Source organism: Garra rufa, chromosome 23 (genome assembly GCF_049309525.1).
Source record: "Garra rufa chromosome 23, GarRuf1.0, whole genome shotgun sequence".
In the NCBI taxonomy this organism is placed as follows: Eukaryota; Metazoa; Chordata; class Actinopteri; order Cypriniformes; family Cyprinidae; genus Garra; species Garra rufa.
Genome location: NC_133383.1, coordinates 22009522 through 22029730, shown reverse-complemented (window position 1 = coordinate 22029730; position 20209 = coordinate 22009522). Strand labels below are relative to the sequence as shown.

The window sequence follows — 20209 nt, the reverse complement described above, 5'->3', positions numbered from 1 at the left end:
CCTTATAAAAGTAAAAGCCAAAAAGCAGAAGTTAAGACTGGGTCCAGTCCACTTGAAGCAACAAGTTTCAAAAATCTCACACTCAACTTCAGCAGACTAAATATGTCTTATTACGGTAATATTGACATTTCTGGGAAACGTGGGATGGGAATAGAATATGAAGAGATGGCTATCAACAGTAGTGACGTCCAGACAGAAAGCGAGTACTCAGACACCAAGAGATCCCGAACACCTCAAAACACAGGTACTGAGACTCAATTCATTGTAACAACCAGCAGTTTAGGTCTAAAGAAATCATGGCTTGCACAGGAAACAAAATTGATAACATGAAAGCTGTCATGTGACCCCTGTCATGTATTATAAATCATTTAGGGGTTTGAGACCAATGGTGCGGAAGTTTAAAAAACATTTATCTTCATATCTGTCATCTTCATTTCAGTTAGGATCAAAAACTACAGATCAGTTGTAGTGTGTTTGGTGCTGTTGTGTGTTCTTCTGCTGACTGCAGTCATTGCACTGTGTGTCCACATCCATACAATAAGTACAAACTGCACACAAGAGAGAGATGAGCTAATAATAGAAAAAGGAAATCTGCCGAAGGAGAGAGACCAGTTTCCAGCTGTTGGCAAATGTAGGTTTTTTCATTCTAGTAGTTTGGTGGTTGTGTGTAGAGGTCTTCACAAGTACACTTAGATCTAAAAACTAGAATAGTTCATTCTGTTCTGTTAATTCCAATGAGGAAACAAGCTCATCTACTGTACATCAGGGATGAGCAAATTTTTCAGTACATTTTCATTTCATCCTTTAACAGATCAGTGCTCTGACAATCCTAAATGGATAACGTACAAGCACAGTTCCTACTACATTTCTTCTGAGTGGAAGAATTGGACTGAGAGCAGAGAAGACTGTTTGCAGAGAGGAGCGGATCTGATCATCATAAACGACAAAGAGGAACAAGTGAGTAAAAGACTGTGTTTGAATCAGTTCTGAAAACTGCTTTTGGTGCTAAATGTATGATATTTCATTCCAGGATTTTATTACAGTGGCTACTAGTGCAAACATTGTGTGGATTGGTCTGAATGAGTTTCATAAAGAGGGGGTCTGGAAGTGGGTTGATGGCAGCACACTGACCACTGAGTGAGCAACTTGTTCTCAATTATTAGTCATACTGTGTATACAAAAACTATAGATAATTTAAACCATAACTTCTTCACAAGCAATACAAAATGAGTTTCATGCATTGACGTTCACTGTAAACCTATTTAGTCACTTGAAACACACTAACATTGTCTGTTGTAATGATCTGTTGTAGGTTCTGGAGGCATGGGGAGCCAAATAACAATGTTGGAGATGAGGATTGTGTTGTATCTCACTTTCACTGGGCTGATTATCCATGTGATTTCACCTTTGTCTGGATTTGTGAGAAAGATTTAGAGGTTTAACAAAACAAAAGGTTACATTAAATCTGTTCATTCAAAGTAATGCCGTAACCAAATAGATTTGCTGTAATGTGCAAAACAGTAAGAGAAAAGAAGAGAAAAAAGTATTCATAGAAAAATGAGATGATATTAAAGCAAATATTAAACGAATTTAAACGCTCCGTTTTGTCAATGCAGCCTCTTGTGTGTACTATTTCTCAAATTGTCATTATTAAGTAAACAGGGCAACCCAGGCTCATGAAAATACATGCTTCTATATACATTTCTGCAGCACCGTAATTATGTACCATATTGCACATTTTGCTACCGTTTCAAAGTGAAATGTCTAGAAAACACTAAAAAACATTCAATATGTGACTGTAGCACATTTTTATTACGTTGGAACATTTTAATACGTATTCCTGCGTTTTTATTGCACTGCTTGAGGTACGTATTGCAGCCATTCAAAATTCAAATCTCTGGGGAGTGTTGCTAAAGGTTAATGATCTATCATGTTAGAAATATCCCCTACACCAAACCCAACTCTAAACCTACCCGATAGTGCAAAAGTAATATAAAAATGCATTTGTTGATGCAGCCTTGCTATTTTAACTTCCTAATGTGGATTTGAATTGTTTTGCTGAACTGTTCCATCACATCCTAAAGGTTTGGCAACTGTGGAGTCTATTTGAGTATAGTGTCTATTGCTTATAATATTGTTATGCTCAAGAAACCAGTTTAAGATTGTCCAGTTTTGATGAGTCTATGCGAATTTCAGCCTCAGTGTTCTGTTCTTAGCTCACAGGAGTGGCACCCAGTGTGATTATATGCTGCTGTAGCCCATCTCCTTCAAGGTCCGATGTGCTGTGCGTTTTTCTTCGCCACTCTGATGCTCTGTTTGAATTCCAGCAGATTGTCTTGACAATGTCTACATGCCTAAATGCACTGAGTTACTGCTGAGTTGCGACTGAGCAGCAACTCAATGCTTTTAGGCATGCAGACATTGTCAAGACAATCTGGTCAAGTTCAAACCACACAAAGAACAACTTTAGTTTATTTAGTTCTCTACAGAACTTTTTTTCCACTATAAAGAGGCTTGTGTAATGGAAAGAAAGGTTCAATGGAAGGATCTTCAAGGAACCATCAATGCCAATAAACATTACTTCAATAATGCTGATTCATTCAGGAATGAAACAAGGGACTTTCTTTATGAGTGAGTCATTGGCTGTTTGAAATCACCTCTATACCCTCATTCACTGTTTCCCTACTTTACTTCACTAATATAGACCACTTGAAATAATGAATGAAAGTGATTGAATAAATTCAGACATTGAGTGCGGTAGAAGGGCTGCAGATGTCATCTTCTGGCAAGACGCAGGAATTCAATCGAAACAACTCTCATAGGTTATGCATTTTAAAAAGTCCACTATCATTTTGGACAACATTACAAATGGCCACTCAAACTATAGGGGCAGTCATTGAATCATTTAGTCAATCAATTAATTCAAAAACGCTCATTCACTCAAGTACGAAACACCACTGTTGTGTGCTGCTCTGAGAAGCGGAACTGTTTATTCTGCATTGGCTTTGTTTGGAACTATTTTTATTGGTTATTTTTACAAGTTCCCCAGTATTAACTTGATTATTGAGCTGTTGTGTCTGTATGTGATATTGTCCTTAAAACAGCAACATGCACAAGTAGGATCTTTTAGTTCATGTCACTTACATCATCCCAGCTGGCATTTTAACGTGGAGTCAGCGTTGAATCAACGTCACTACGTCAGGTGTCAGTGTTGGATAACCGTTGGATTTTGTTTAGATTTTGCAAATCTAAACAACAGTTAATTGATCAGCATTGTTTGAATGCTGGAACAACGTTATTTTTCTACTGATATATTTCAACAAAATGTTTAAAAGTCATGGTTGTAAAAATAATGTTGATTTGACGTACAACTCAAATTTTATTTATATTTCTTTGTTGAATCCATAGTTAGTTAACAACACCATTTCAGCCATTTGGTATTCAACATTGTTTTGACGTTGAATGAATGTTTTTTCATAAACTGACATTATTTCAACCACATTTAAACGTTTAAGGTCGGTCGAATGCCAGCTGGGATGTTCAGGAAGTGATTTCAGGAAGCTGCAGAGCAGCTACAATGTGTTTGCAGCTGTTGGATGCATAGTTTACTGGCGTGAGGGCGGGACAACCTGTCAATCCCATGAGATAAAAGCAATAGCAACCATGTACCAAACATCCAATCAATTCCCAATGAACAAAATAAAGTTCTGTCATAGATTTTTTTCTTGTTTGAGAAGCTGTTTCATTTGGGCATACGTCACAATAGAGAAGGAAAGACTATTGCTACTTTAAGGATCTGATGTCACATGATTTCACACATTGACCACAAGTTTGTTTTGCACTAGCTTTAAAAAGAAGACGTGTGTTGACTGCTTGTACACATCTAGCGTACATAGAAACAAGGAACTAATCATTTACTGTAACATTTGATGATTAAAGAGCAGAGATGTCTGATGATATTTATAACAATGTGATCAGGACAGTGTCTGAGGAAATGAGCAAGGACAGAGTGGAGATGACGGTGGATATATATGAGAGTGCAGATTATGTGAGAGATCTTGATTTCAGGACAGAGACAAACACACACCAACCACATCAGCCCACAGGTAAACACATTCAGTTCTTTGAGTTAATGTCAGAGTTTGCACATATTCAGTCATCTAACATCAATTCGGTGGTTTAGTAAGTGATTGTGCAAAGACCAAAAGCTCCATTGTGTTTGGTGCTGCTATGTGTTCTTCTGATGCTATTATAGGATTTTAAAACCTACACAGAAACAGTGTTAGTGTGGTGTTATCATGGCTGTCTTATGGAGGACCTGAGGCCTTCACAGAAATGTACTTGAGAATGCAGCTGTATCTTGGTTGAGTATGTGTTGGTTGAGAAACAGAAAAAATAGGCCAGAATCAGTGTTTTCAGCCTCAACTTTACCAGCACAATGCTGTTACAATCAGCAGCATCTGTGGCACATAGGTTACAATGTTTTGAAGATTTGAAAACATGGGAAATGAGATTTCAAGTTAGAGAAATGACACAAAAGCACCATTAAAAGTATCATAAAGTATGACCACCTGACATAGGTTTTTATTCCAAGTCTTCCGTAGTGATACAATAACTTTGTGAGAAGAACAAACCCAAATTTAAGATGTTATTCATTGATAATCATAGTGAGCGGTTAACCCGCTGCAACTGAATCACGAGTTCAACTCAGTACAGATCAGTACAGTTTGTGAACAAATCAGAATCAGATTCATCAACTGATTCACTGAAAATACATCTGCTCCTCACACATGACTTAAGACTTTATGGCCAGTTATTTTTAAATGGTTTTCATTTCATTTAAATGTTTAATTTTTTACTAAATTTGAGGTGCATTAATTGTCTAATTGTACATAGTCATTATACGACCACAAAGTTGCATTGCCAGCAACTGGCCAGGCAGACATAATACAGAGTTATTCATGTGAGAACGTTGTCATCTGTAAGTGAAACTTTTCCATTTTTGTACACAGATATTATGCAAACATATCCTAAGAAAAGTGACTTTTCTCTCTTGTGCTAATTTGAAGATGGCTGCTACATCTATCCACACTACCACAATAGTGTCCTTTTTATTAGGCAAATTAATTGGTATTATAAGAGAAGATAACACATGCTCTTATTATATATTTTGACATAAGTAAGTATTTTGACATACTTTCCCACCCACTGGTTTTACTAACTAAAATTAGAGTCTCAAAAGCAGAGGAGTACAAAGTAGAAACACAAAAAGACAGCTTTCGCTATTTACTTCACATGACTGAGGTTGTACAAGCAAAAAATTTAAATACTTATGGAACATCTGAAATGTTCCATAGACAGATACACGAAGATAAACCAAACACTTCAACTCACAGGTACAAACACACTTTTATTGTATTGGGGATAAGAAACATTTATCTTAATGTTTGTCATTTTCAGGAAGTGATTCAGTGAAAAGCAGATGTTCCAGAGCAGCTGTAGTTTGTTTGGTGCTGCTATGTGCTCTTCTGCTGGCTACAGTCATAGTGCTGTGTGTCCACATCCATACAAACAACACAAACTACACAAAAGAGAGAGATGGACTCCTAACCAACATCACCAACCTCAGAGAAGAAAGAAATGAGCTAATAATAAAGAACAAAAATATATCAAATAAAACCCAGCTATTAAATCAACTTGAACTTCTTTGTAAAGAGGGTAAGTTTCTTCATTCTATGTAGTTTGGTTGTGGTCTTAGTAACTTGTAGTGTACATTATATATTATTTGACTAAACTATCTGCTGAAAGGTAGAAGTGGATGAGTATAGAGGTTTTCATGGATCTAAAAGCCAAAGGTCTTTAGTAGGTTTGGGTTCAAAACTTTGACCAGTGCCTTGTACACAGCTTGAACATATGCATGTCAGGTTGGGCTAAGGAGTTACTCCAGTTACAGATATTTAGACCCGGTGAAGACCTCTGGTTGAGTTAAAAAAGTGCTAATAGTCAAATTTGTTGTTTACAGATAAATGGATTTACTATCAATCCAGTTTTTACTACATGTCCACTGAGAAGAAGAACTGGACTGAGAGTAGACAAGACTGTCTGAAGAGAAGAGCAGATCTGATCATCATAAACAACAGCGAAGAACAAGTGAGTCAAAGATACTGTGTCTTTGTGGTGTTTAGCTGCTAAGTGAAAGATGGCTAGAGGAAATGTGTATATTGTTAGTCTATGATATACATGTTCAATTGCTTCACCTGCTTAGGAATTTGTTAAGAAAATTACTGAGAAAAGAGAATTCTGGATTGGTTTGACTGACACTGCTGAAGAGGGCACATGGAAATGGGTTAATGGCAGCACACTGACCTCTGGGTGAGAAATCACTAAATTTAACTGATTATTATATAATAAATGATTCTCACAGTCAGGGTCATATACATAGAAAGCAACACTAAACATCTAAAGCTGATCTGTTGTTGCAGGATCTGGGCACCTGGAGAGCCAAATGGAAAAACAGAAGAGAATTGTGCTGTGACTTCTTTAGAAAGACATCCTGAATTAATAGGGTGGTTTGATATTAAATGTGATGGTGCTCATCAATGGATCTGTGAGAAGAATATATGGCCCTAGGAACATCACCCCCAGAAACAGAGCAACTTAAATACACAAGCAAACAAGGATCATTAATGACACAATAATGACCCGACGAGGGAGAGGGGGTCCAAACACAATTTCTAACCCCTCATCACTAAGACAGAATTGGACTGGATCATTTAAGGGTGGTCTGAACAAAGGGTCTTTAAAGTTTAAGGAGTATTCTGGGTTTAGTAGCATAACATTGTAATTTCCACTTATCCACTTATTTCATATAAATGAAAAAAACAAAAAACAAAAAAAAAAACAGTGAGGCAAATTGGGCAATTTCAGAAATGCTGAAAAACTTAAATATACAAATAAATATACAAACTTCAAAGCAACCACAGTGAGTTTGCTGTGTTCCTCTAATGCTACTACATTCTTAAAAATAAAGATTATTTATTGGCATCAATGGGTTTATGAAGAACCTTGAACATCAGTGGAAACTTTCAAATGCAGAAAAGGTTCTTTGTAGTTGAAAAATGTGCTTTAGATTTTTAAATGTTCTTAAAAATGGTTATTTTAGGAACTGTTCATTGAGAGGTTCTTTGGGGAACCCAAAATGGTTCTTCTATGGCATCACTGCAAAAACACCCTTTTGGAACCTTTATTTTTGCGAGTGTATAGGACTTTTAAGACAATCAAATGTTTGTTTTCTGGAGAATCTCTAACCTGATTTCACCTCTTACATTTGCTCTGTCAATCTAATATGAGGAAGAACAACAGCACGAATGCTTATTTACCACAACGTTTGTCATAATCAGGAAGTTGGTTGTGAACTAATGGCAAGTCGTCGCCTTAGAATTATAAGGTTCTATCTGTGTTCTAAGTGGTTTTGAGATATTGAGCTTTAAAGATTTTGCATTTCATATAGCACAAACGATATGGGGAACAAGTTTCTTTCCTACATGAAAATGACAGGGACCTTAAATGTATTCTAAATGTACAATATCAAAATCCTCTTAAATTTTAAAATGGGGATTTTAGGAACAGGTCAAATGCAGATAGAACCTTCTAATTCTAAAAAGTAATTTTCCGCTTGGAATTATAAGTTTCTATCTCGCAAAACATTAATTAAAGCAACTGTTTTCAAGAATACATACTTTTAATTTTTATTTTTAGTTTACTTATAATTTGTTTTAAAACATAAATTACATAATGTAAATAAGTTGTCACAGAATAAGAATATGTGAATAACTCAATTTTGACAAAAATGTCAGATAGAACCTTACAATTCCAAGGTGACGAAGTGTGTGATGAGACACTGTAAACTCAGAGTTCAGTCAGATGCTTCAAGAGTGTCTCTTCTGTCACATGAAGACACAAAAAGTTTCAAATTCTAAAGTACTGCAGAAAGTTGTGTTATGTCATCGAGGTGAGCTGATACTTTTGTATTGGATCTGGGAGAAGGCCATTTTAAAATGAGTCAATATATTGAATACTGTCTTTAAGAGTGAATCATCAAAATATTCACTTAAATGATTCTTTCAATAACGCTGATTCATTCAGTCTTTTTCTTGCCTGACTCTCATTGGTTTCTCTAGCAGCTAGCCACTGAGTGTACATCGGCTGTGCACTAGTTATTGCAGTGCATTATAGGATTGAATGAGTGCACTCGATAATGTCCACTATAGTTTCGGACACTACTACAAATGGCTCTTGCCCTAAATAGTGCACTATAGGGGGAACCACATTTACTAAATAATTTAGACAATTGGTTTGTTCAAAAAATTACTGTAACCAATCAGGAAAACACAGCTGCTGTGTGTTGCTCTGTAAAGCAGAACTCTTTATTATCTTGAACTTTTTTCATTGGCAGAGCAAAAATAGATGAAGTAACTGGCAATCTTATGTCTAAATTCTAAGTTCCTCAATATTAACTTCTTGTTTATTTAACTGTTTAAACATCTTTGAAAGTATCTTTAGATCATAGTGCATCCGTCACATTGTCTGTGAGACATGCTGAACATCATATCTAAACTATAATTTATAAAATAGGAAGTGATTGTGTTAAGTGATTGTAATTGTGTATATGAAAGCATACCGTTTTAAATGTTTACTGAAAACAATTTTAGAATTTTTGGAGATATCTGGTTAAAATCAAGGGAACTTAATGCATTGAGTGCTATAAACATATACATATCACACTATATATTTTACTCATTACTGTGTGAGAAATGTATGAGAAAGAACACCAGAACGAAAGCTCATTTAGCACCCTGTCTGTCATAATCAGGATGTTGGTCACGAATGAATGCCGCAGAGATGTGTGAGACGTTGCACTGCTGTGGCTTCTGAAAGCTCATAGAGTTTGGTAAGAATGATCAACAGTGTCTCATTCGTCCTGAAAATATATCCATTGTTTGCTCTTTTATCAATGAACTGAGCCACAGAGGCAGAATAGACTCCTGTAGATAAATTAAAAATGTTGAAGATTTCAAAACATGAGAAATAGAAAAAAAAAAATAGAGAGTCACTGAGTTGAACTCAAGAACCGATTCGTGAATGAATCTTTTAGATCAGTTTCATGAACTGAATCAACTGATTCACTGAAAAATACATTTGTTCTATCTACCAAACTTGAGGTGCATTAAATTTGCACTGAAAGGTCTAATTGTACATATTTACTAAAACCAACAGCCTTATTATGTTCATAAAGTTCACGAAGCCTTTGTGATCATTGCACCTCATGTGATTTGGGACTTCACACATTGACCTCAGAACATTTCCGTTCTGCTGTTCTCAACGACTCCAAAACCTGCATCTAAAAGAAGCATAGAGGCCAGTATAAACAAACAGCCAATGAAAGAACAGAGATGTTGAGCACTATTAAATAGGAATTTTTGATCATTCCTTCATTGAGGAATTCAGAAAGATTCATTTTGATTTTAAGATTTTTCTCATGTGATAATGCTTATTAGTTGGTACGAACCAACAGGATGTCACATGATCTTGTACTTTGACATACCTTGCCCTACATTGGTCTCATCAACTAATATTCAAGCCTTAAAAGCAGACAACCACAGAGTGGAAACACACACAGACAGCTTCTACAACCTATATTATCTTGGGTCAAGTCTATTAAAATGTCTGAGCCTGTTTATGGCAATATAATCCGTAAAGAAACACGGGATAAGGACAGACGCAACAAGAGACAACAAACACCTCAACACACAGGTACAGGTACAAATACAAACATTCAGTATTGTCTGTAGAAATTGGGAAACATTAATCTTCGTATTTGTCATCTTCAGGAAGTGATTCAGTGAAGAGCAGAGGCTCCAGAGCAGCTGTAGTGTGTTTGGTGCTGCTGTGTGTTCTTCTGCTGACTGCAATCTTAGTGCTATGTGTCCACATCCATACAAACAACACAAACTACACAGAAGAAAGGAATGAGCTACTAACCAAGATCACCAACCTCACAGAAGACAGAGATGAGCTACTGACCAAGAATAACAAACTCTCAGAAGACAGAGGTGAGCTACTAACCAAGATCACCAACCTCACAGAAGACAGAGATGAGCTACAAACCAAGAACAACAAACTCACAGAAGAAAAAGATGAGTTATTAACCAAGAGTAACAAACTCACAGAAGAAAAACATATGCTAACAACAAAGAACGGAAATCTGTTGGACGAGAGAAACCTGCTAATAAATCAACGTTCAGTTCTTTGTAAAAACAGTAAGTTTCTTCATTCTGTGTAGTTGGGTTGTGGTCTCAGTAACATGCAAGTTAATGCTATATATTGTTCGAGTAAACTAGTGCAGTGACAAACTATTAACGATTAATAGTCTAACGAGTATTAGAACGATTAATCAACTAATAGTTGATTATTTCACCAAATAATCAGTAGGCTTAGATCTATTATTAAGCTTTTGCAATTCATTAAACTAGCGAGTTATACATATTGTATTCATGTTTAAATGAGAAGTTCACTTCCAGAACAAAAACATACAGATAATTTACTCACCCCCTTGTCATCCAAGATGTATTTCTTTCTTGAGTCATTTTATTAGACCCTTCGCATGTTTTGTATCCTGAGTATACGCTGATGACCTCTGGGCGAGATACAGGGTTACATTATGCAAGTATAACCGATATAAATATTCATTTTTACCGTTGTCCATTAAATTAATTAATGAGCAACTGCAGGAAGATAAATAATGGTAATAGAGGGTACAAGAGGCAGGAGCAGAGGGCAGTGTTGTGTTATGATATATGATATATGTATTGTTTTTATGATGTAGGATTTTGGGATTGGAATGTGTTTTATTTATTTATTTATTTTTTATATGTTGTGTGTTATGTCTTGATGTGGCAGCAGTTTCCTTAATTTAAAACAAATTTCTCCTAAGGGAGACAATGAATGCTACCTTGACCTTGACCTTGACCTTGATAAAGATTTTTTTTTTAAGGAAAGCATTTTAGGATTTTTCTCCATATAGTAGACTTCCAAAGTGCAGTTTAAATGCAGCAAGGGGCTCTAAACAATCCCAGCCAAAGAAGAAGGGTCTTATCCAGCAAAACAATCAGTTATTTTCTAAAAATAATTACAATTTATATACTTTTTAACCTCAAATGCTCATCTTGTCTAGCTCTGCGTCAACTCTGTGTATTCCGGTTCACGACAGTTAGGGTATGTCGAAAAACTCCCATCTCATTTTCTTCTCCAACTTCGAAAACGTCCTACATTGCTGTTTTACCTTTTTTTTTTTTTTTTTTTTTTGTAAAGGGCATTTGTTTTTTTTTTCCAGGTTCGCTTTGTCAACACTGGGTACTTCTGCAGCAATGTATCTATCTATATATTCTATATTCTTTGAGTAAATTATCTGCTAGAAGTTACAGGCAGGTGGGAGTAAATGGAAATAATGTGCTAATACTTGACCTTGTTGGTTACAGATGAATGGATTTACTATCAATACAGTTTGTACTACATGTCCACTGTGAAAAAGAACTGGACTGGGAGCAGAGAAGACTGTCAGGAGAGAGGAGCAAATCTGATCATCATAAACGACAGAGAGGAACAAGTGAGTGAAAGATGTTTGTGGTGTTTAGCTGTTAAGTGAGAGATGAAATGTGTATATTGTCAGTTTATGGCATAAATGTGTAATTTTTTCATCAGGATTTTGTTAAGAAAATTACTGTTAGAAAAGAATTCTGGATTGGTGTGAATGATGCTGATAAGAAGGGAACATGGAAATGGGTTGATGGCAGCACACTGACCACTGGGTGAGAAATCACTGAATTGAACTCACTATTATGTAATAAATGATCACACAGAAAGCAGCAATCTAATGCTGATTTGTTGTTGCAGGTTCTGGGCATCTAAAGAGCCAAATGGAAAAGGAGTAGAGAACTGTGCTGTGACTTGTTTAACAAAACACCCAGAATTAACAGGGTGGATTGATGTTAAATGTGATGATGCTCATCAGTGGATCTGTGAGAAGAGTATACAGCCCTAGGAACACCATATACTAGGGATGTAACGCTATTACCAATATCATGGTATCGCGATAGCAAAACTCTGTTGATATTATCGTGGTCACATGACGATATGAAACATTAGGTCTTCCGGGCAAAAAGTGTAATTTTTTAAAATATATTTGAACTTTTTATTCTAACATAAAAGGTATTTTAGGTGTATTGGGCCATTATGCTTTGGCACAAAGCACAATATAGCTTAATCCTTTTATCAAGTCTGTTTTCGCTGCACGTTTCAAAGCTGATCCAGTGTTTTCCGCGCCTCAGAACGACAAATGGTAATTGAATAGTTATATATATTGACAATGTGTTGCATATTCAATATCCACAGTCTTGATGGATCTGCATTAGTGCCTCACTAAAGTTCAAGTATTGTCTTCTTTGCTGCAGTAAAACCCAAATAGAGAATTTTTAAAGTTTAAAGGGCACAGAAGCAGCTTTGGGTTATACGCTAATAAAATATTTCAACATAAATCAATAGTTTGTGTGGAATAAATCACTTCTCTGCATTAACACTTTGATCAATGTTTTTTTTAGTAAAGCTGTCATAGATGTGCTTTATCATAAATAATACATATTATTGACCAATAATCATTAAGTAGGAGAATCGGGTGAAAAACAACAAAAAAACATAACTTTTCTGGGTACCTTGTGGCACTATTAAAAGTGACCCAGAAAAAAAAATGGCTGATGGACCGGTTCATTTTAAGGTGGTCCTGAATGAAGGGTCTTCAAAGATATACAGTATTCCACTTGTCCCTTCAAAGTAAGTAACTTACTAATCCATTAAAATCAAATGCCATAAAATCTACAAAAAGAAGTGTTTTAAGTGTTTCTTAAGAGTCAAAAACACACCTCTAGAGGTTTTAATCTCTTGAACATCTGAGTTGCATCCAAGAGTAAAACACACTGTGACCTGCTTACAGAGCTTTGACATCATTAAATATTTAGATTAAAAGAGGAGGTGAAGCTCCAGAGCAGCTACAGTAAGTTTGTTGTGTTCCTGTCATGCTATTATAGGACTTTAAGGTAAAGACAATAACTAACCAAACATGTGTTTTCTGGAGAATCCAGCTCTCAATGCTGATCTAGCATGAGGAAGAACAGCACTGAAAACTCATTTACTACCGTGTCTGTCATAATCAGGAAGTTGGTCATGAACTAATGCCACAGTTTCAGCAGTGATGAGATGCTTCAATAGTGTCTCTTCTATCACATCTGTCCTGGACACAAGTTCTAAAACCTGCCATTAGTTGCTCTGTTGTTGTAGTACATGTATTGTGTTTCTTTGGCTAAAAGGAATTGTTCTAATCAGAAAGAAACCACAGACCATAAACTTTATTTTCAACACTGACTTTACCAGCATAGTGCTGTTAGTTACAATCACTAGCTTCTGCGATATGCAGAAGACGATGCTCTTATTTCAAAACATGGTAAGTAGAGACTTCCATTAAAAGTCACACAGAAAGAACTCACTTAGCTGAGTTATGTTAATACATTTTTAAATTTTTCTATTAGCCTCTTTGAGAGTTGAACTTGGCAGCTACATCCACAACCACAAAACCACAACAATGCCCTTTTTTATTGAAAGGATATCACATGCTCTTGTGCCATGACATACTTTTTACAACCACTGGCCTCACCTACTAAAAGTAGAGTATCAAAAGGCAGAGGACTACAAAAACACACAGAGAGCATCAACCATTTACATGACAGAGATCGAGGGAACAAAAATGTCTAAGCCTGTTTATGGTAATATAAATACTGATGGAACACGGAATATGGACAGACGCAACAAGAGACACCTAGCATCTCAACAAACAGGTACAAACACAATCAACACAAAATTAGGACATTGAAAAAAAGTCAAATTTTAGTTTAGGGATCAATTCTCAATATTAACTATGTTCTTATTAGCATGCATATTACTAGTACAGTATGTTGGCTGTTACCTTGCTATTACTGACACACTACTAATTACTAATAAGGAGAAAATTAGGAGTTTATGGAGGCAGAAGTCATACTTAATAGTTATTTATCAAGAAAACATTTCTCTTTATATCTGCGATCTTAAGGAAGTGATTCAGTGGCGATCAGACGCTCCAGAGCAGTTGCAGTGTGTTTGGTGCTGCTGTGTGTTCTTCTGCTGACTGCAGTTATAGTGCTGTGTGTCCACATTCACACAAACTACACAGACGAGAGAAAAGAGACACGCCAGCTACAAACCAGGATCACCAACCTCACAGAAGAGAGAGATGAGCTACTAACCATGATTTCTAATCTGGCAGAAGAGAGAGAGCAGCTACTAAACAAGAACATAAACTTGACAAATGTAAGGGATGGATTATTAACCAAGAACAACAACCTAGCTAAACAAAGAGACCAGTGCAATCAGGAGAAATGTGTAATGTTTAAAAGTCTTCGTGAAATGGGTAATATTAAACTTTCCTACAAATATACACACACACATAAACACACTAACTAGACTAGAGATTTTTTTTTAACGAAGAAGGGGGAAAAAAAGTGATCGGCAGCAGTGTCTCTACAAAAGCGAAACTGTAATTTAACTGCTTCAACAACGATGTTACCACCTTCATACTGAGATATTATAGGTAGCTTTTAAGTTATGAAACTATTTAATTGACCTATTGGTAAGCCCCTCCCCTCAAATGCAGATGATCCAATGGCAGCTGAGTATCAGTTGCATGGGGACTGGAACTTGGACATCTTTAGGTTTTAGCGGCATAGAGAAACATCGGAAGATCCGAAGCTCTCGGTTTGATGGTGTTTATGCTACAAAAATGGTAAAACAATGTGGCTGGGGTACTTGTAACACTGATTTTAGGTATCCAGAGAGGATAGGCAATGGAACTCTACATTTCAGTGCCTCTCCATATTAAACTGGTTAAATTAATTTAACCTTACACTGCAGCACATGAACAGTGTTGATCCTGGATGTTGTCATCTACGATTGTGGCGACCGCAACATGAGGCTACTCCCGCTTGCATTGTGATCTGTACAACCTGGTCTCAGGGTGATAATGTACCAGTGGGAACTTTTTCGTGAGATGCAAAATACGTACCAATAAGAACATATAACTGCAGTTTCCAACAGAAATGTTTACTGAGTGGTGCTAAAAGAGTGCTTGTTTTTTTCCCCTGGAACAGAGGAACATACATATGGTACGTTTTATTGTAAAGGCTAGATGGTATGCAGATGCACTGTAACCATACTGTAACTGTGTACAAAATGATTACAAGTGCTCGCTGTTTTACCCCCTCTAGTGTTCATTTCTGTTGGAAACTGCAGTGATATGTACTTATTTGGTACGTATTTCACATCACGTGAAAGAGTTCCCACAGGTACGTTTTCGTAATGACACCAGGTTGAATCTGTAAAACCTTCCAAATTAATCTTGTAGCCAACCATATTTATTTTCAAATATTTTATATATCCCTCCTTCACATATTAAAGTCCCACTTGGATGCTCTTCGACAAGAGCTGGTCCTGTGTCCAAAATGTATCAAAAACATCTTGGGACAAGGTTTTCACACTGTCATTGTACAACAGTTAGCAACTCTGTTTGTTTGTCTGAGTGAGAAGCAGTAACAAAGGGGACAGGGCTTACCAACGGGTCAATTGATAAAGCAGCAGGGCATTGCTAATAACAAGTTTCTGTGTGTGCACTTAGATGAGAGAAAGAGGGAGAAAGGGCATGCTTTCTATTTTTATTTGCTTACCTATTTTTATTTGCTGTTGCAGGCTGTAAGGACCTTAGGAAACGTGATTTGGTACTCTAATGTGTTTCACAAATTAGTACAGGTGGAAACAAGTTCTAGTAGCTGATCTGGTTGTGTTTACAGATGGATGGATTTATCAGTCAAGTTTTTACTTTGTTTCTTTGGAAAAGAAGAACTGGACTGAGAGCAGAAGATATTGTTTGGAGAGAGGAGCAGATTTGATCATCATAAATAACAGAGAGGAACAAGTGAGTGAATAATAGAGTGGAGCACACAAGTTTGTGTTGAACCTTTACATATGTCTACTTGTCTCTTTCATTCAACTAGGAATTCATTAAAAAGAATTCTGGTGGTGCTGGAGTCTGGATTGGTCTGACTGACATTGATGTGGAGGGCAGATGGACATGGGGTGATGGCAACACACTAACCTCTGGGTGAGAAATCACTGAATCAAACTGATTATTGTAATAAATGATTCTCACAGTCAGTATCATATCACACAGAAAGCAGCACTGAACATCTAATGCTGATCTGTAGTTTCAGCTTCTGGGGGATTGGAGAGCCCAATGGACAAAGAGGAGAGAATTGTGTTGTGTCTTATCCATCAGGATGGTATGATTATTCATGTAGCAGTGATTTTAATGGGATCTGTGAGAACCATTTTCTTTAAATGCGTAATTGAAATAAGTTGTAACTGATTCAAGCTCCTGCTTATCCTCAACATAGTTGTAAATACTGTTAGTAAACAATAATGTCTTATGACAATTAATAAAGCATGATTTAATAAATTAGTCCAAAAGAGGAATTCTTGCTGTCACCAACAGCAGCTTCAACTCAGACCGCAATAACATCTCTTCTGTTACATCTGTCCTTCACTCTCACAACAAAAAGTACAAAAAAAGCCACTAATATGTAACATTTATTTATTAAAATGCATCCTTATAATAAATGTACAAAAGAGTATTTTTTGAAAGGGTACTGCCCCATTGACAACTCCTGTACCAAGTTGTAGACCCTGTAGTCTATCCTGAACCTCAAATGCTGTCAGGAGTTCTGTTCCTGAGGTATTCAAAACAGAAAGACCTACATAGTGATACATCCAGCATTAGTTAGCCATAAAAAGAAGCAAAAGTCTCAAGAAGAACCTTCAGAGAAATGTATGACAACGCTGCTGTATCTGAGGTTTTTGTGGAAGGACGTTAGGATACTTGTCTTCTACATGACCTAAATGTGGAAGTAGCTCTGAGGGTCAGAGAAACCACAGTGCTTTCAATCTCAACTTTACCGGCATATGTTGTTAGTAGTTACAACCAACAGCTTCTGTGGAACAGAAGATGATTTTAAGATTGGAATTCTTAAAAAGCCATAAAAAGAAGACAAAGGTAAAGGTAGGTTCAAATTCATATTTTTAGATCCTCAAATCATTGGCCTCATTTATTTTCATTGCAAAGCCATCACTAGGGATTTTGGGCCCTTCTTGTACAGGTTGTTGCTTTAGGCCCTCCTAAAACTGTTTCACCATTACATCCTGTCCAATGCCCCTGGTCACCGTAACCTAGTTTTTTAGGTGTCAAGAGCTTCAAACCTGCAAGCAGCTAGTCAGCAGCAGGTTTACTTTGAAAGCATTAAGAGATGGGTGTAATAGATTTAGTTTAACCAATGCAGAAACACATTTACCACTTTGTATGTTAGGAAGTCGGTCAAAAGCAACAACGCAGCACCTCGGATTAGCTGTAACTGACATGTGTTTCTGAGCCATTTTAATTTCACTACATTCAGCAAGATTCAGCAAGTTTGTATAATTTTTTCTTTGCTAACTTGAATTTGAAAGCAGTTTCTGTTGCTCTGAACTTCTAAGTACGGAGTAATAAACTGCTGAACCAAACAACACAATTTTTTTTTTCCCTAATGGTTGCTGTGCAAATGGTTTGGCATGAACAGGCTAGACTTCACACAAGCTCATGCACTTTGACACACTTTGTTTGTCACACTTTGGGCTCATCCGCTGAAAGTAAAGTCTCAAAAAGCATACAAATACAGAGCAGAAACAGCATAGATAATTTCACGACTGATTCACAGAGACTAAAAATGTCAGGAGGTATTTATGGCAATATAAACACTGATGAAACATGGGAAATGGACAGCAGAGATGGAGAAGAGTTGAAGAGTAACATCAATGCAGATATTAAAAAGAGACAGGATGTCAGGAGAGGAACAGAGAAACAAACGACTGCACATACAGGTAATACGACTCATTTGATTATAATAAGACCTAACATAAACAACTTTTTTTTAAATTAAAGATTAAATCTTTATCTTATTGTCTGTCATCTTAAGGAAGTGATTGTGTGAAGATCAGAAGCTCCAGATCAGCTGTAGTGTGTTTGGTGCTGCTGTGTGTTCTTCTGCTGACTGCAGTCGTAGTGCTGTGTATCCAAGTCTTTACAAACATTGATCTGCTTCAAATCAAGAGCAAAAACATCATGGAAGAAAGATTCCAGCTACTAACCAAGATTACTAACCAGTCAGAGGAGAGAGACTGGCTACTAAACAAGAGCATAAATGTTATAAATGAAAGGGATGAATTAATATCCAAGAACACAAACCTGACTAAACAAAGAGACCAGTTCAAGCAGGAGAGAGATGAACTGCTAAAAAGTTTAAAGGAAACAGGTAACTATCTGGTATACTACAGCTAAACATTGACCAAGTTTCTTAATTCAGTGTTGGTGGAATAACAAGCTAATAGCTGAACTGGTTGTGTTTTTACAGATGGATGGTTATACTCTAGCTTCAGTTTTTACTTTTTTTCCTCTGAGAAGAAGAGCTGGACTGAGAGCAGAAGATACTGTAGAGAGAGAGGAGCAGATCTGATCATCATCAACAACAGGGAGGAACAAGTAAGTGAAAAAGAGAGTGGAAGAAAAGAGTAGGCCAAAATATTATCTTATATGCATGTAGATGATCTATTTGGAAGTTGAATGTCTAGTTTATTCTATTAGGAGTTTGCAAAAAGGTTTTCTCATGGTAATGAAGTCTGGATTGGTCTGACTGACAGTGATGTGGAGGGCGTATGGAAATGGGTTGATGGCAGCACACTAACCTCTGGGTGAGAAATCACTGAATTAAACTGATTATTATGTAATAAAGATCAGATTATCATAGTCAGTATCATATTGCACAAAAAACAGCACTGAACATCTAATACTGATCTGTTGTTTCAGGTTTTGGCCATCTAGGCAGCCCAATGGACATAAAAAAGAGAACTGTGCTGTGACTTATTCAACAGGATGGGCTGATTATCCATGTATTACAGCTATTAAATGGATCTGTGAGAAGAGCATTGTAAAGTATCACATACCATGAAATATGTTTGTTCAGAATATTTTCAACAATGTGTTAGTTACTCTGATGTTGTGTTATTAAAGTCTTCACATGTTTAACTTATATGTATATGTTTATTAATGTGTCACTCCATACTGGTCAGTGTCAGTCATACAACTCAAGCCAGTATTTCAGTGTTTCTTAAGAATCAAATACACACCTGTACAGACTTTGAACTCTAAAACAGTGAAAATAACTACAATCAGGGAGTAAAATGCACTATGACCTGCTTTAGAGAGCTTTGACATGATTAAATACACCAATGCGTTCTCACTCCCAACTTGTCACATAATGGTGTGTGGAAGAAAAATTAATTTTACTTATCATATGTGCTTATGAAACATTGTGTAAGTTTCTGCTTAATCTAAACCTTCTCTGAAGATGACATGAGGTAAAGGTATCAGGCCCCCAAAACATAAACATTTGAGTCTTGGGAGTATGATATAGTAGAATGTGTTTCTCTGTTTCCTTACTATGTGTGGAAAATTACCGGCTGTTAGGAGATGTAACCTTGAAGACTAGGGAAGAGATATAAAAGTGGAGGAAACCCTCAATTCTTGGTCACATTCTGCAGCAACCTGAAATCCTGTATGACTGTCTGACCTTTCTTGCAAGAAATAAACCTTTAAAGAGACCCTGAGTGAATTTGTCTCTTATGCGATGAGAGTCATTTGATTTTTACCACGACAATTTGGTGTCAGAAGTGGGATTCCTTGGATGAGACTTTTGGACCCGAGAGCGGACGATGATTGATCATCCTGGACTTAGAAGTCACAGCCCTACCCCGATTAGATTGAGGGATGAGGGACTGACCACCAGGGCCCAGAGGGGACACCACTGGAATCAGTAAACAAACCCGAGTGGCATCGGAACTCTCCGGTAAGAGACAAATCAAAATATTAGTGAATTTGTCTCTTATGCGATGAGAGTTGTTTGATTTTTGCCATGACAGGTGCTTGGGCAGG

The 20209-nt window shown here is 36.7% G+C and overlaps 5 protein-coding genes across 7 annotated transcripts in view; 4 read left to right on the top strand and 1 right to left on the bottom strand.

Moving 5' to 3' along the window:
- Positions 1–20209, bottom strand: part of cadm2a (cell adhesion molecule 2a) — a 508011-nt gene that overhangs the window by 252800 nt on the left and 235002 nt on the right. The gene's annotated exons all lie outside the window — the stretch shown is intronic.
- LOC141299175 (CD209 antigen-like protein D) lies at positions 53–1589 on the top strand. 2 transcript variants are annotated; one of them, XM_073829470.1, is made up of 5 exons: positions 53–244; positions 440–631; positions 812–957; positions 1031–1137; positions 1313–1589. In XM_073829470.1, the coding sequence occupies exons 1-5, from the start codon at positions 103–105 to the stop codon at positions 1440–1442; spliced, it is 717 nt and encodes a 238-aa protein (XP_073685571.1). In that variant the 5' UTR covers positions 53–102; the 3' UTR covers positions 1443–1589. The 2 variants fall into 2 exon arrangements, with proteins under 2 accessions (XP_073685571.1, XP_073685572.1); XM_073829471.1 differs by lacking the exon at positions 440–631.
- LOC141299174 (CD209 antigen-like protein C) lies at positions 3947–6832 on the top strand. Its single transcript, XM_073829469.1, has 5 exons — positions 3947–4106; positions 5461–5709; positions 6023–6150; positions 6266–6372; positions 6483–6832. The coding sequence occupies exons 1-5, from the start codon at positions 3947–3949 to the stop codon at positions 6628–6630; spliced, it is 792 nt and encodes a 263-aa protein (XP_073685570.1). The 3' UTR covers positions 6631–6832.
- On the top strand, positions 9723–16530 carry LOC141299782 (C-type mannose receptor 2-like). Its single transcript, XM_073830158.1, has 10 exons — positions 9723–9813; positions 9891–10129; positions 10475–10487; positions 11538–11665; positions 11761–11867; positions 11953–12086; positions 14276–14551; positions 15984–16108; positions 16188–16294; positions 16398–16530. The coding sequence occupies exons 1-10, from the start codon at positions 9723–9725 to the stop codon at positions 16528–16530; spliced, it is 1353 nt and encodes a 450-aa protein (XP_073686259.1).
- Positions 17997–19226, top strand: LOC141299781 (uncharacterized). Its single transcript, XM_073830157.1, has 5 exons — positions 17997–18102; positions 18198–18533; positions 18633–18760; positions 18863–18969; positions 19085–19226. The coding sequence occupies exons 1-5, from the start codon at positions 17997–17999 to the stop codon at positions 19224–19226; spliced, it is 819 nt and encodes a 272-aa protein (XP_073686258.1).